This window comes from Trematomus bernacchii, unplaced genomic scaffold (genome assembly GCF_902827165.1).
Source record: "Trematomus bernacchii unplaced genomic scaffold, fTreBer1.1, whole genome shotgun sequence".
Taxonomy (NCBI): domain Eukaryota; kingdom Metazoa; phylum Chordata; class Actinopteri; order Perciformes; family Nototheniidae; genus Trematomus; species Trematomus bernacchii.
In genome coordinates, this window is record NW_022988043.1 from 12,972,166 (window position 1) to 12,987,369 (window position 15,204).

Sequence of the window (15,204 nt, forward strand, 5' to 3'; positions counted from 1 at the left end):
CAGAGAATCAGCGCTTTTGAAACAGGGCTGAAATAGAGGGGATTATGGGATGCTACAATGCACAATCTGTTTGGTATTTCAGCCAAACACTTCAGAGACATGTTTTGTATATATCTGAGACCGATAATATATTGATGAAAAACAGTATAATAGGGGACCTTTAAGATAATATTCACTGAAACAACAACACATCTCTTCAAATGTACCTTGCTCCTGTACTGTCGTTCAGAGTTTTCCTTATTTTTACTTCTTAATTTCCTATTCTTCATTTACCATGACCAACTGGAGCTGGTTGTTAACATTGTTATAATTTTGCAACCTTTTCAAACACAAGCTTACATTCCATCACTTGTCAATCAACCCACTTCACCGTAATGTAAATTATACTTGGATTTTGAAGCTGGTGAACTTGTGTATTGTTTAGGAATTTTCCTTGAGCAGACACTTGATGTTAGAGCAAAACATTTGAAATTGCCAATGAATGACATTTTTGTTAAAAGCTTTTTACAAATTCAAATGTTGACACAATTGCTTTTGTGCGTCTATAAAGGCAAAATAACATAAATTAATGTCATTTTACAACCAATCACCGTTTTGTGATCTTTTGTTGCAGGTTCTTTCCCCACTGTCGGATTCTATCTTGGCAGAGAAGACTGTGACTGTGTTGGATGACAAGGTAACACAATTGGTTTTATGTGTTTAAGATGTTGGTCTCTTTTATCGGTATGTTTTAAGATATTCTCTTTTTTTTTCTAGGTGACCATCACTGACCTTGGAGTTCAGCTGGTTGCATCTCTGTCCATCAGTATGACAGCAAGTCCTGGAAATTACCAGGCTATACAGCTTACAACTACAGCAACAGACCTGTTACACACACCTAAACAGGTAGGAGATGTGCACTAACCAACACATACAGACAGACACACACACAAATCACAGTAGCCCCATCCATACTATATATCATATATACACACACACACACACACACACACACACACACACACGCACACACGCAAACACGCACACACACACACACACACACACACACACACACACACACACACAGACACACACACACACACACACACACACACACACACACCTACACACACACACACACACACACACACACACACACACACACACACACACACACACACACACACACACACACACAGACACACACACACACACACACACACACACCTACACACACACACACACACACACCACACTGATGGACTACATCTTAAGCTGTTTCCATCTACAGTAATTCCCCTGAGGTTGTAATCATGGAAGTTAAACAGTAATTCTGTGCTGCGAACATCACATAGTTGCTATCTCTCCCGTGATCAGTTTCTAATTAGGAGTGTGTTAACTTCCAGGCTATAGCACTACTTAGCTACAGTTACAACCACCTTAAGGTATACAGTACAATAAATACTCTTTATTCTTAGCTAGAACCACATGAAGGCATTTCCTTCTTTTTTTTGACAATGCACAATTGAATTCACAAATGACAAAGATATGTTATATTTGTCAACAAAATGAAAATTATAAATTAACATTATGATACCATTTTTATCTGCTCAGACTGTCTCAAGCTATTATCCCTCACATCCTCTTTCCCCTCCCTTCTCCATTCTCCCTTCTTTCCTTTTTTTGTATTTTATCAAACAAATCCCCACATTACAATTTCTATCCATGGGCTAATTGGATAAGAAGCAGCAAATTACGATGGAAATTCAGATCTGATATTGCCTTTTATTCAAACATTAATTTGTTTTTTTCTTTTCCAATCCGTCGGTTTTTATCTTCATCATTCACCATTACCTGTGGAAAAGATGACGCAACTAGAGGGAAAGTGAGGAGAAGGGGAGAATAGGGTGAAAATAAATAAAAAACAGGAGACTGGGGGGAACAAAAATTACAATTTAATGTGAAAATAGAGGGAGAGAAAGAGTGTTGTTCCTAACATTGGAGCTTAATTACTTTTGTAGGGAGGTTCGGTTATTTTATACCTACACATTATTTTCTGTGTTCTGATTAAAGGAAGCAACAGGTTTTATCTAGGGAAATTAGTGAGACACGATCAGACAAGAAGAGAAAAATACATTCTCTGCTTTACTACTATGTATGGGTTAGCTACTGCTAGAAGAAAGCTGTTGACAGAAAAAAGAAATGCCATCTTACAAATATTTGTTCACTTTGTGATAAAAGAGATAGGGAGTGGAGAAAGGCACCATAACAATGTCAGACCTTTTACTGTGCACAAATGGAAATGGTTGAGTTAAAATTCTCAGTATGTACATATTCTTGTTTGTGTGTGCTGGGTGAATGGATGGGAGTGTAGGTGTCTCTCTTTCTGGCTATCACCAAGAGTAACAACATGCTTGCATTGCAATAGAAACATAAACAGCTGAAATATTTAAAAAAAAAAGAAAAATATCACACTCTCAAGCTACCAAGGACAACTCCAATGCATGTCTTTTGTGATTGATTGTTACGTGAGAACGGTTTATAGCTCATTGGAAAATCAAGTTGGTAATGGACCAGGCCAGATGTAAATATTGTTAGAATCACCTGCCTCCAAACATTTTTTTTACTAAGACACATACAGTATATGGCTCTTTAACTGCTAAATGCTTTACAAGCTAGTTGTATACTTTGTCTGTTTGTCATTTGTAGGTACCACTCATAGACCCATTAGAAAAAATGTCCATCCCTTAAAAATACTACATTTATTGGCTTTCGAAGATTTGAATATTACCTTTTTCATAGCAGTTGTTGCCAAGTCAAGGCCATTAAAGATTCCATGTTAATACACTTTTACAAGATGTATGTGATGTATATTTCAGGAAGCAGCAATCAGTTCCTGGATCCAGTACAGTGATGGTTCAGTGACTCCTCTTGACGTCTATGATCCAAAAGACTTTCTTCTCTCGGCTGTGTCATTGGATGAGAGTGTCATCTCCATAACCAATCAGGTACGAGCCATTAGACACTTTCTTTGTCTGACTAATAGTTCAAAGCTGTGTAAAATGTGCCAGAAACAAGCATTGCAAGTCTGACTATTTTCAGGAAACACTTTGCCATTATGTGACAAAAGTGACATGATGTTGTCCAAAGAAATGTGTCTGTGTACCTTAACATCGACTCATTACTCTGTTAGGAACAACACTGGCCTATTGTAGTGGCAGAGGGCGAGGGACAGGGAGCCCTGGTTCGAGTGGAGATGGTCATCTCTGAGACCTGTCAGAAGTCCAAAAGGAAGAGTGTGCTGGCATCTGGAGTTGGCAATGTGGTAGTGAAGTTTGGAGCAAAAAGTGAAGAGAGGGGTGTGATGGGTAGAGGTGGACAGGACGACGGAGCAGGGACCGACAACAGCACCAGCGAGCACCAAGCAAAGGATGGAGGAGAGTGGAAATCCAACAGTGCAGCTGTGGATCGAGAGGAAGGAGCAATGAGGAAGGTGGGGGTTAAAAAAAGATTTAAAGAAAAATCAAATGTAATGATAGTGCACTATGTCAAGTATGTAATTGTCTGCACCATTACTAAATGGTAGACTGCATTCTTATGTATCTTAATAGGAAGTGAATGACATGTACGCTGACAGGCATAATTATCAGTAAAATGTCAATCTGAAATCTCACTGGTAGACGGAAATATTCTGCTTTTTACTCTTTTATATTTAATTCCAAAGTATTCTAAATGTGTTCAATGCACACTATCAATACCTACTTCAAGTAAAAACTTATAAAATATTGCTTTTAAAATATGTATCTGCATAAATATTGTAACAAATCAAAAACGATATACCAAACTACCAATAGAGAATCTAACAAATATAACCTAAACCAGTGATGGACAGTATAATGAACAAACAAACTGTTATATTTTTAACCATTGGGGTTAACTGTTTATGTTAATCTCTGTTAATCAGGTTAGCACAACCACCAAGAGCACAGTAACCCACCGTACTTCAGGTGGTAAAGCTGCCAGTGGAGGCAGCAGCAGCAGCCGGGGTGGGGGTCCCAGCCAGGCCGGGGACCACAGTAGCTACCCAGCACAGGTGGAGGTACCAGGCACTGGAGATAGTGAGCTGACTCAGACCACGAGAGGACTGTCGGACCTGGAGATTGGAATGTATGCCCTTCTGGGTGTATTCTGTCTGGCAATACTGGTCTTCCTCATCAACTGCGTCAGTTTTGCATTCAGGTAAAACATTGTTATAATTGAGGACTCAATTGTTTTATAATCTAAAGGAAAATTAGCAGTAAAAGTAGGTGGATTAAGACATAAGGCATTACATTTTCTATTTTTTCAATTCTAAATGTTACATTTTCAACGGTTTATTGTCATATCATATATGTATATATACCACATATATATTTCATGCTCAAATTTAAGAAATGTCAGTGGGTTGGTTCAACTTCAGCTTCAGTTTGATTCATTTCTATCATTCATCTGCAGGTACCGTCACAAGCAGGTCCCTGTGCTGGAGGCGGGAGACAACATGAACCACGCCCATGACTGGGTGTGGCTTGGCAATGAGGCTGACCTTTTAGCTGACCACTCTGACCAATGCCAGGGCGGGCTGCATGACGAGTGCACCACTATCATTGACAGGAATGAGGGAGGATACGAGGAGAACAAATACCTCCTGAACGGGGCTGGCAACACCTTGATGATGGGCGTGGGCTCAGGCATGGGAACCATTAGTGGGAGCGGTGGTCCAGGGGGACATCGTGGCATCGCCCATGGACAAACCCTGCCCAGATCTGTTGCAGCACCACATCAGTGCCTTTCTGCAATGCCTACAAGTGGAAAAAAATCCACTTGCCAAGGGGAGCATCTGAATAATTCCCCCCGGGCCACGGCTGCAGCTGCGGTTGCAGCTGCCAAACGCAAACGCGTCCAGTTCACGTCTTTTGCCACCGTTCTGCCAAATGATAATTCCGGTGGGGGTGGCCCATACACCAACTCTTCAGTCATGTTGACCAATGGCAGTGAGGATGACATAAAGTGGGTGTGCCAGGATATGGACCTGGGTCAGTCTGAAATCAGAACCTACATGGAGAGGCTACAAGACAATCTGTGACTGATGGGAAAGGGACTGAGAAATGGAGGGGCACAGGATGAGTGCAGGAGAGGGAGTATGGACAATGAGTACAATTCACCTGTAATGCCTTTGCAATGGATGAAGGGAGGGAGACAGGGAGGAATATGAGATCAGTAAATGAAACTCGAAGTGTTGCCAAGAGTTTAGAAGATTATTGAATGGACAGTGAAGGGGAAGCATACCTTTAGCTCCCCTTTGGCTGTGGAAAGCATACTGTCATTACTTGCTTAAACTGACATCAATGGTAGCAAACAATAATAAACCTTATGAGTTAATTTATAATCTATTATTTATTTGTGAAAATATTAGTGTAATAAAGTTACCATTGGTTATAAGTGTTTATTTTCAGAAAACCAGTAAACCATTGCGCTATACAGTAAAGTCAGGGTATGTTATTAGACAAACATTATCATGCCACTATACATTTAGACCAAGGCCATTTCTGAAGTATTTTTAATCATATGTATTGCCAGCATTGACTGTGGCTTTTGATTTATCATTTATAAATCTAGTATTAATAATGAATTACCAAGTTTGCTGATGATTATGATTACTGAAGAAAAAGTGCACATTACATATATTACCTGTTTGTTTTTGTTCTATCATGTGACCCATTTACTTTTGGCATTGCTCATAAATGAAATGTATCATGTAAAAATATATATATTCCAAGTACTCAAACATAACTTCGGACACCTGTGGGGGCTGCCATTCAGCATTAAATACCATCATGCTATTTCCTCAAACAACAGAATGTTTCAAGAGTTGGATGATGATGTGAAATACAAAAGACTGTTTCTCCCTTGGATCCAAGACAGAGGCATTTAAACCTGCACAATAACAAACAGGAAATGACATTAGCCATATTTCAGGCTGACTTCCTGTTTTGTGAAACCTTCCAGCCAATGACGGTTTTCTCCCTGTGTTCACAACCAATCGCATCATCCCCAGGCCCCTCCCCTTGTCTGTGACTGGACAGCATTAGACACTTTTGGAACTGCAGTATACAGTGAAATACTCTCTGTGAACTAAAGGGGGACTGACTGAGGTGTCTCATACAAAACAGAGGCTGCTTGGGCTTTGCAAAGCCCGAGCGAACTCTTAATAATGAGGATTATTTAAAACAGAAACCAGGATGGCTACAAGATAGACCCTGACCCGACATGGAGCTAACAGGATATAATGAATGACATTACAATACCAAGTGGAGTGACACAAACAGTCGCATAGATATTGGTTCATAAAACATGTGTGTTTTGTTGAAAATAATTATGTATTTTTTTTTCCTATTTTTGCTTTTTTTATAAATAGTTTTTATTATGTTTTTCCATCAATTTGGAAGATATTAATTGTAGCTTTTTATTTCCAAAATGTATTAAGATTTTAAGGATATATGATTATTTTTTTCTCCTAAATATCTATTTATTTAAATTAACATTTGAGGGGGTGAGGAGGGCAAAAAAAGCCCAAGGGCAAATATTAAACAGATCTGCTGGTGAATGATAGCACATTAAAAGAACAAGTGAAAGGAAGGAGACAGAACAGGCAGAGGTTGCCTCACCTTCTTTAAGCTCAGGTGACGAGTCATAAAGAACTGACCATAAAAAAGGAGAATTGTAAGATTATTAAGATTGCAATATTTATTTATAAATGTGTTACTGTTTCAAAGTACACTGTATGTTGTAGATAAATAAACATGCTTCAAAGTGCTTGTGAATAAGATTGCAGATCACTAGCCAACAACATAGTGATATTTTGTACATTTTACAGTGCAATATGGTACACAAAACTATCGGTACCACTTTACAATAAGACTACCCTTATAAAGGATTCATAAAGGGTTTATAATTAGGTTATGAATTAGGTTGTAAACACTTTATTAATCATTAAGAACCATTTATAAACCAGTTCTAACGTAGTTTTCAACACAGGCTCACTATTTGGCAAGATGACTAAGCCTTATATTGGCTACCTAGCGAGAATCAACTCAGTGAACAACAGATACCAAGGATGCTGGCTGATGAAGAAGACAAAGTAAGCTAAGTAGCCAATATAAGGCTTAGCAGTACAGATAAATGTGGGCTCACTATTTGGCAAGCAGCCGGTCACAGTTGCCCTGTTTATCTCATGTCTTATAAAAGCTTAATCATTATTTAAGCTTGTTCACAACTTAATTAATAAATGAATTACAAACTATTCGTAAACCCTTTATAAAGGTAGTCTTATTGTAAAGTGGTACCAAACTATCTACCACCACAATGTGAAAGTGATCTTATTGGTTCTTTTTCTAATAATGTTCCTGTCTTTGTTTAAAATATTGAATGAGGTCTTGTTTTTGTACAGGGTAGGAATCAGTTTACCTCTGTAATGAGATGTAAAAATTGAAGCAGTTCGTTCATCAAGCCTGAAATAGCTTGAGGCTATTGTGTCCAAGAGATCCATTTTAGAAAGAAAACCAAACCAAATGTGAAGATATTTCAATCCAAAACAGAGGCTGAATATGGACTACCACAGATATGAATATCTCTTGTTTCAATCATTTGTCTAACAAGGTGCATAATAGCAATGCACATAAAGTCACAATGGCAACATCGTAAGGTAAAACATTAAGGACACAGGAATCAAAGGATGGAGATCTTGAATAGAAGAAGAAGAAAAAGAAATACATTGGCTGCACAGCCTTCACCAAAGCAATAGATATTTTGACTAATGATGGCAACTATACTGTATGTACTAGACATTATTGTATTTTGCCTCCTAATGTAGCCACAAAACTGCTGTGATTGAAAGGTTAAGTCAAACGGGAACAACTTTGATAGTCGTTGACGGTAGATGTGTAGCAATGTTTTCAATAAAAAAAAACGTTTGACTCTTTACTAGACCTGTGAGTTTAATCATAATTCACAATGTGGGACACTCATTCTACCTGTTGTATAATTTTAAAAAACGGTATGGATTTAGACTAGAAAATGGCTGTTTTTATCATTTTTGGTGTATACTGTATGCTGTTTTGTTTCATAGCAAAGAAAGACAAAAGTTCCATATGCAGCCATTGCTAAAAGGTTTGCACTTTACTGCATGCTTACTAAACTACTGCTGAACACTTTCCAGAAGAAAAACTTTAGCAGCACAAACATTTGGCTTCTTTGTCATCTTTGGTGGTTGACAATGCAGATTAAAGTAATGTAGTAACCCATGCCATTTGGTTTAAAAAAAAAAAAACATTCAAAAGCGAGCTTTGGACAAGATGGACAAGATGATTTTTATTATATTTTTTATTTTCCACTTTTTTCTTGTCCTACTTAATTATGTTCATATTTTATCAATTTTCTATATCATTTTTTGCTTAGGCAGGTCGTAATGGGTTGTTCATTCAACGGAAGTAAAAGTAAGTAAGGGTGTATCAGTAAGGGAAAGGATTGGGCCTAATGTATTCAGTTCACTCAAACAACATTTACTATTCAAATATTTAACACAATGCTACAAAGGAACTTTTCATTTCATCCAAAATCTGATCAGGATACATTTCGATGTGCGGATTCGGTTTTCTTTGTGTTCACAGCCTGGCCATACACACTTATTACGCTTTGTGTGAACAGATGATTTCCATATATGGTACTGTCTTTTTTTGGTGAGAGAAAACCATAAGACCATGTTTTCAGAGGATCATTTTACATTTTTAGCCATTGCAGACTTCCCCCCCTCAAATTGAATCTTACTCTCCAGTAAAGTTAATGAATTACCTTAGAACCAAATGCATATTGGACATTTCCTTTCGGGTGAAGCCAATTGACAGCAGTAGTTCAGCCTGCAAGCAGTAAATAAAAGGACCTCTACAATGGGGCTCTGTGCTGAAAACAATCAAACCACTGAAAAACAAATACATATTCTCAAAAGAACTGAGTTTAGTTGTTGTATAGTTACAGTTGGAGGTACACGTGGGCAGCAGTTGAATGTGCTACAGGTAGAAAATACGCCAATGGACATGAACCCTAAAGGTTTTTTGTTTGATTTGTTTTGCTTTTGCTTTTCTGATTGTTTAAACATGTTTCATGGAGGCCAATTAAAACCCATAACCTAAAACAGCCTGCTCTTTTGTCTTGTTTAACCCTTTTGATGTGTAATCTGTTAGAGTCAAAATTACAATTATCTTCAGCCTCCTGTCATGATAATATTGTATTTCCATTATGGTGATGACAGAACAGGACACAATCAATGGGTAGGTACAGAAGCTGGAACTTTAGAATGTTCCTAACAAGGACATTTGTTTCGAAATGTCATTGTAAAACAAATAGGCTGAATTGAGATAATTTGTCTCTGTAAGTATATATGAAACCTTACAAGAGAAAAATATAACATTATTACTTGGAACCTTTTCCAAACATGCATACTTGCAATCTCAATGTCGGCTAATTTAGTAATGCATGTACGTCTGCCTTTAAGAAAACACTGGACAAAGTTGGTAGCTTTTGCTTTTTTATTCACACTTAATACAAAATAAGTCAAAGATTTCCTTTTCCTTTGTAAAAACATTTAGTATCAACAGCGACGGTAAATTAGAAATGGGCAATAGGAATAACCAACCCCCAGTGTCTGGCTTAAAACAATGCGTGCCGGTTATGAATAGTGTCAAACAAAAATGGAAGACATAATGGCAACCATGTAATGCCGTTACTTTTCACCTGCCTCAGAAACATGCATGGTGGGAGATGATTTGCTCATGATTGAGTTTAGAGCTTTTTTCATCTTAAAAAACACCTCTCTTGAAAGAAAAACTCTCTCAGTTTTATTTGTATTTGGCTCACATAGCAGACATGGCATGGATGGTCAAATATAACTAATGAAGTGATTTCCTCTGAGGAGCATGGATCTTTTTAGATCCCTTGCTAATTTTGTCTGCGCTCTAATTGCCAGGTTTCTGTAGGCTTCGCTTGAAGGCCCAGTGGGAGTCTTGGTGATGGAGAGGCATTTACACTGAAAGTTAATTAAGATAATGTTTTGGAGCCCACCGGATCACCACGATTAAGTATGATATAAGATATCCACGATAAAGTTGACATTTGATCTAAAGTGCCTCAATTGTCCTGTGGCATACTGCCCACCTTCTCACAAAATGTATTATGTACAAACTGTAATGAAAAATACTTTTTGGAAGATATGTTTTTCTTAAATATGGACACAAGTCTTTACAGTTGTTGGGTTGTGGTCGGTCAATGTCCTCTTAAAACATTTATTAATAGAACCGCTATCTACAAAGATATGATACACTCATGACATGTCTTTTAAATGTTTGGACTTGATATGCTGAATGTAGCTTGACTTAAAAGAGATGACTTTCATCCACAGCAGAGCCAATTGTTTTAAACCCAGGGGCATATGAACGACTTGGCTTGTTGGTTAGGAAATATGAAGTGAGTTTTGACACGGAAACACACTCTCTGCTGATGTGTAAAAACTGTATTTGGTGATGTTGAATCTCTCAGTCACAAATGACTCTTTTGATTTGACTTACTACAAAGACAGGCCTGGGGACCACAGTATGTAGCATCAAATACAATTATCTCAATTGCATGGGAGGGATTTTTACAATACAGCCAAATGCCATTTAAATGTTTGAATCTGTCCTTTATTTAGAAATGTGGTCTATTTTGCAAATTTGTCATAAACTTTAGTTCATTGCCAAAGATCAAACAAACTTAACACGTTTAAAACGTATTCTAAAAGAATTTATTTAAAAAAAATATTAGATTTGAGGTTTGTCCTTTATATAGATCGGATATGTATTCTCCACAAAGAAACGGACACTTCTTGGTTTGTTTGGTTGTGTTTACTCAAATGAGTGAAACAGCTCTCCCCTGGGTACGGTTGGTATCCATCACTCATTTGTGTGGTCAAAAAAGGTATAGCATCTTTAACGTGAGGCAAACCAATTCCTTCTCAGGAGGAAAAGAAAACCCAGGTGAAGTTAATTAGCACATTTTGAGTTTCAAACGATGGTCTCCCATTTGCACATTTCTGGAAATAGAAAGGAAAAAAACGACCTGAACTCTCAACAAGTAAAGTTTAGCTTACAGTAAGTTAAAGACTTTTAGCAAACTATCACGTTGCAACAATGAGTGTTAGCTTGTTTTCCATTGCTGCTAATGTCAGCTAACAGTAGCCTACAGTGTTCTAGAAAAGCTAGCTAGCAGTGAGGTATATGTAAAGAGAAGAGGAGTTCTTGGAATAAATTAACCACCTGGCCATCACTACAAGTGCAGTTGGGTAACAAGGAAGTGGACTTCTTCATTTGACAGAGAGGAGAATTAACCTTTACGTCTAAACGTGAGTAAGAGAACATTTTTTTGTGCTATCTTTTTTCCCCTGGCGGTGAATGCGTATTTAAGCACCTGCTGTGTGGGAGACTAATTGGGGCCATATGTTTTCTTGCCCTTTTTTTCACTGATACTGTTTTCGCTACATGTACAAGCATGCTGAGGCTTTGAAAATTGTGAAATTTCTCCCATTTTGCATTTATTGGTTGCGCAGTTATTGGGGGTGTGTGATTTGGGAATGATGTACAGTAGGTCTTGTTTGTGTATGCTTTACTGATCAGTAGCATTAGCCTTTTAAAACTATAGGTGCATTGGGAAGTTTTGAAAGTCATGTATGATATGTTCAGTGTTTCTTTCTATGATATTAACTTACATTTGTTGACTGAATTTCATCCCAGAGTTTACTTTTTGCATCTAATATGGTCTGTTGCATTTATCCACACCACACCACAGCACTACACATCTGAATATGTTAAATGTTGGTAAAATTGCTCATTATCCTCATTCATTTATAGGCTACTGTGGATTTTTAGTTGACCTGTCTGTGTGTGTGTGTGCTTTTGAACCAGATCACTGCTGAAATGGCAACTTGCATCCAAGTTAATTCAAATCACCCTTGGGTCAGAGGGTCTGACATTTATTTTGTGTAATGCTGGATGTTTGTAATGCTGCATTTTCAAGCCACTGGAAAATCTCTCAAATGAAACAATCCGAAAAAGAGAAATGGCACACACTGTTAACACTCGGGCCATAATAAAAAGCCAAAAATGTTGGGTGACTGATTAAACTGGCAAACTGGAACTGACAGCTCGGACCAGTCAGAACCACTACTGGGAAATTGTTATTTGCAAGCATCCAATCTGTTTTTAGAAACAACAAACATATGAAAAAGTAGCTAAATGTGTGATTGAACTGTGAATTTATGTCTTGATATCTGAAGAAAATCAACAACCTTACCTTTTTTCTCAAATGCTCTGGGGACAGACAATAAAAAATAAAATTCCGAAAATGTCTTCAAATAGGACTCAGACAGGACAGATTAAGTGACTCCCACATAGGATTAAAGCAGTAGTACTGTTTCTTGATTTATCTTGAGAAATACACTCTATCCTTTTGTACACAGTACACACACATATTTTCTCAGGCTATATATAAGTTTAGGTTTTTACAAACAAAGCCCCTCTGTTATCATATTTATTATATGTAAATACATAGTGTCTACCCACAAAAAATACATATGTGTCATTGTTTGGAAGATGACAAATGCAGTTTGGTCTTTGTACATTAAGAGCATTAAGCTTAACAGAGTGGACAGTCAAATACCTCCTGAGAAAGCATCACTGTACTGGCTAAACACTAAATTATATTAAAGAGCATTATTCAAAGGTGACATTTTACTCATACTGTAGGCACGTTCAGTGTAGACGTGTTGATGTTTGTGTGTTTACCGTACTGTCAGCAATGAACTTATTTGATCACTGAAATCAGCCCAGTTGTTTTTGATGTGTTTATCCAGCATTTTTGGCCATGTATCAAACTATTTAAAACATAATAATGTGAATTTCAAAAGGATTCCTTAACTCCAATATTCTCCCGCTCTTCTGACACTGTGTCTATTTGAAACAAAAACTATTCGGGTACTTGATCGAAATTTTACACCTGTTCATCAAAGAACAGTTTTTCTTTCAAGTGTGTTTTTTCTATTGTCTCTAATACAGTACATGATAGAACTAGGGCTGCACCGATTTTTCAGTATCAGAATGGGCTATTATCGGTATTGCTAACAGACAATAATGTATTGGTGCATCCCCATTCAAAATATCTTCTTAGTAGTCACAGTGTCTGTTCTGTTGAAAAAGTGCAGCAAGTAATGTATTCATAGTAAATTAATTACTGGATTAATTATTTATTAATATACCAACATTTTGCTAGTGGCCAGGTCTATTTCATACCACTGTTATTTAGGTCCTTTTCCGTTTTTTAAACAATCCATGGGGCTTCTGGTCACTTTTGAAAGGAATTACATTTTTCAAAGCCTGCTTTTTCCCATTTTTTCCCCCTAAACCTGAGTTTTTGGAACAGGAGGCAGCTTGTGTGACCCTTAAACACACAGAGCCATGTGGAAGCGTCACCGAAATGTATTTTACGCCCCAGTGAGAATGCAACTATAGAGAGAAATCAGACGTGAGGGAAAACAAGAGCAGTCCAAATCTAGAGCCTTATTACTCTTTACGAGTAATAAGGGTCACATTAAACCTCTTTAATGCCATTTTGCCAAATATCGCCTCATTTTCCTTACACATCACACACCACTCCGATAATGACAAAATGCATCTGAGTGCATGTGTAGGGTTCGAGTACATTTGTATCCTTATGTGGAATAAATTGTTGTTCTAAGAGAAAATAAAATCTCCACAGGGAGGATATTTTGTTGTGCAACCAGTTCAGGGTTGCATATTAGGTTAAAATGAAGATTCATGAAGAATTATAAGGGTTGTAGTTACAGAATAGTTTTATTTAAAGAAAGCAGTGATGGACCATATCTTATTATTCACAATAAAACCATCATCATTTTTATATAAGCGCAAACTTATGTCCCACATCGATACAGCTCATGAATACAGCTTTTAATAACACTGTCATTCTTTAAGTGCTATTATAAATAAATTAGGCTGTGTATCACAATGTTTTTCCTGTTTCTGTACACCTTGCAACAATTCATACAGTTATAGCATGCACAGCTGAAATAATAGTAAGATAGCCACAAGCTACATGGTTGAGAAGTTGGTCTCAAAAATAGGAGCGACAGACTGGCTTTCAACACTAACGGCGCCTACACACGGCGGCGTGCGTTGCCGCTTCAAAGCTTCTGCCCATTCACTTTGAATGGGGTGACGTCACACTTCGCCGAACTGCATTGTGGGAGCAAAGCGTAGCTTCCCTTACTCTTTAGTTTACAAACTGAAGAACTGAGAATTACATTTTGTTTAGGTTTTACTGAATATTTGACACAGAATGAGACTATAACAAAATCTGCAATTATATGTTCTTGAAATAATAATTAAATATTTGCGTGGCCCTATTTTGTCATAGCATCCAGAATACTAATACAAAATACCAAATATACCATTATATTACTCTAGGGCCCAGCCTGTCCTCCTCCAAAAAACGACCAAGTAGGTTGATTGTTCAAGCAGCTTATTACGACCTATAATTAGTTTTCCACCTCTAGTGGTCGTGTAAGAAACAACAATTTGCGGCATATGGGCTGATGCTCCCATTGATTGCAAATGCTCTGGTGGGTCGTAACAACCCGTGTATATATAATTCCCCTGACTTTCAAATGATTTTACAGTGATATCTGCCGTACTCATCAACTAAAAAACATCAGTTTATCCTTGTTAATTACACAACATCAATTGTTTTAAATTGTGTACAATGCTTTTGTGTTTTTCCGTTTCGATTCTGAGAGACACATTTCTTTTTCCAGAGTTTTGGAAGGCCGGAAATATTACGCTACCCATAATCCTCAGCTATCGTTGAAGGTCGGTGATTGGATGTCTTAGTCTCAATGCACGTTGGGATATGGTGTTTATGCGATAGAAAATACAAAAACATTTAAAAAAAGAAAATAATACTTTAATCCGAGTGTGCTTGCTTTTCTCTTTGGAAGTCATCACATAAATGCATTGTAATAAACGGTTTGGCTGCATTAAATATTACACATCTGCCGTAGTTCTCTATTTATAGATCCCTGATTTGAAGACC

The 15,204-nt window shown here is 37.4% G+C and overlaps 1 protein-coding gene across 1 annotated transcript in view; it reads left to right on the forward strand.

Annotated features, from left to right (window-relative positions):
* Nucleotides 1-9,205, forward strand: part of si:dkey-215k6.1 (transmembrane protein 132C) — a 256,759-nt gene extending 247,554 nt beyond the window's left edge. Inside the window, exons 11-16 of the mRNA XM_034117597.1 lie at nucleotides 614-676; nucleotides 757-885; nucleotides 2,859-2,987; nucleotides 3,173-3,472; nucleotides 3,944-4,218; nucleotides 4,474-9,205. Coding sequence (XP_033973488.1) covers nucleotides 614-676; nucleotides 757-885; nucleotides 2,859-2,987; nucleotides 3,173-3,472; nucleotides 3,944-4,218; nucleotides 4,474-5,101 — 1,524 coding nt within the window. The 3' untranslated portion in view covers nucleotides 5,102-9,205. The remainder of the gene's footprint in view (nucleotides 1-613; nucleotides 677-756; nucleotides 886-2,858; nucleotides 2,988-3,172; nucleotides 3,473-3,943; nucleotides 4,219-4,473) is intronic.
* The last annotated feature ends 5,999 nt before the right edge of the window (nucleotides 9,206-15,204 follow it).